The sequence below is a fragment of the Spermophilus citellus genome, assembly GCF_964194105.1.
Source record: "Spermophilus citellus genome assembly, chromosome: 17".
In the NCBI taxonomy this organism is placed as follows: domain Eukaryota; kingdom Metazoa; phylum Chordata; class Mammalia; order Rodentia; family Sciuridae; genus Spermophilus; species Spermophilus citellus.
This window is the reverse complement of record NC_138199.1, coordinates 42,754,262-42,755,716: the sequence shown is the minus strand read 5'-3', so window position 1 is coordinate 42,755,716 and position 1,455 is coordinate 42,754,262. Positions and strand designations below refer to the sequence as shown.

At 50.0% G+C, this 1,455-nt stretch overlaps 1 protein-coding gene across 1 annotated transcript; it reads right to left on the bottom strand.

The window, feature by feature from the left end:
• Positions 1–382: 382 nt before the first annotated feature.
• CCDC182 (coiled-coil domain containing 182) lies at positions 383–844 on the bottom strand (the record flags this gene model as incomplete). Its single annotated transcript, XM_081270518.1, has 1 exon — positions 383–844. One exon carries the CDS (start codon positions 842–844, stop codon positions 383–385), a length of 462 nt encoding a protein of 153 aa, XP_081126644.1.
• Positions 845–1,455: the final 611 nt, after the last annotated feature.

The window sequence follows — 1,455 nt, the reverse complement described above, 5'->3', positions numbered from 1 at the left end:
AGCTGGGGAACATCTCAGGGCCTGGACACAGGACCCGACCCCTCTGGGGAGACCAGACATTAAGAAACAAGTCATGAGAGCTTTGAGTCATCCCAAGAAAGGTAAATATCTGTTCAACACAATCAGTTTAAGAATATACAAGAAAAAAGGCTGTACATCCAAAGCCATATCACCATTACAAACAGAAAACAGTTCCAGGTGCAAGTCACGGGGGTCTGAAAACCAAGGTTTTTTTAACCCCTCAGCAAGGTATTATTTTGGTAGAAGGAAAGCAAAGGGAATGGAGGAAAAAGAAGAAAGTGGGTGGGGACTTAGGTTTGTCCTTCCATTAAAAAAAAAAAAAAATCTTCCATGTGACAATCTTTGCTGTGGCCCAGGCGGCTCAGTCCACCAGGCTCTTCCTGAGAGCACCCAGCGTATAGCGGCCCCTGCCCAGCAGCATGTACTCCAGCCACTTGCAGTGCTCCCGGAGCTGCTTCTCGCGAGGCAGCAGGAAGGTGAGGACCTTGTTGCGCACGATGCCCCGGTCCTCCTCCTCCCTCAGCCGCTGCTTCACGCGGGCCGCCTGCTCCCCTTGCTGCGCCAGGATGCTATTCATCTCGCAGAAGGAATCTTCCAGGTAGTGGATGGCCTTCAGCGCCTCCTTCTTAAAGTCCTCCAGCTCCAGTTGCATCCCAATCACCTTCTGCTGCAGGATCTCCAAGTCAGCCGGCAGTGGGAGGCAGGAGGGCCATGACTGGGAGAGGGAGAGGTCTCCAGACTGGAGGCCGCTCTCTACCATCTTCTTCCCTTGTAAGGTATTCACCTTCATGAGGATGGACCCAGCCTGATAGAGTGGATCCATTGCCTTGCTTCCCCGATGGACAGAGAGGGAGCCCAAAGACCAGCCAGATCAGGGAGTTATTTCGCCTAGAGGCACAATCATTTGGAGTGCAGAGATCCTATGCACTGTGACATCAAGACCCCTTTGGCCAACCAGGAGGAAAGCCACAATCTGCTCATTTGCATATGGCTACTTCTTGTTTGGTAACCTGGAGTGACGTCTACTTATCTTTCCAAATTAACCCTCCTGAGATGTGGATGCTCATTCGATGCTCGTTCGTTCATCATCCTTCTAGAATCAGAGCTTAAACTTTTCTTTAACCCCAGGGACAAGCCAAGTCACAGAGCAGGGGAGAAAAACTGGCAAGACATGGCAGGGCAAGCCAGGCTCACTGGCTGCCAAGACCCGGTGGTCTCTGTCCCTGGATGGTCTTGACATCGTAGCTGGTCTTCAGTGGCTGACCAGTAAAACAAGGACATTGTCAGGCAGGATGCCTAGTTCTACATGTAGCATTAAAATGCTATAAGAGTGTTATGATTCCAAATCCATATGCCTACGCCAGAATTCTAGATTTTCTTTGAGTTGTGAGAAATATACTTAATTTTTTTGGTGGGGGAAATTGAACACAGGGG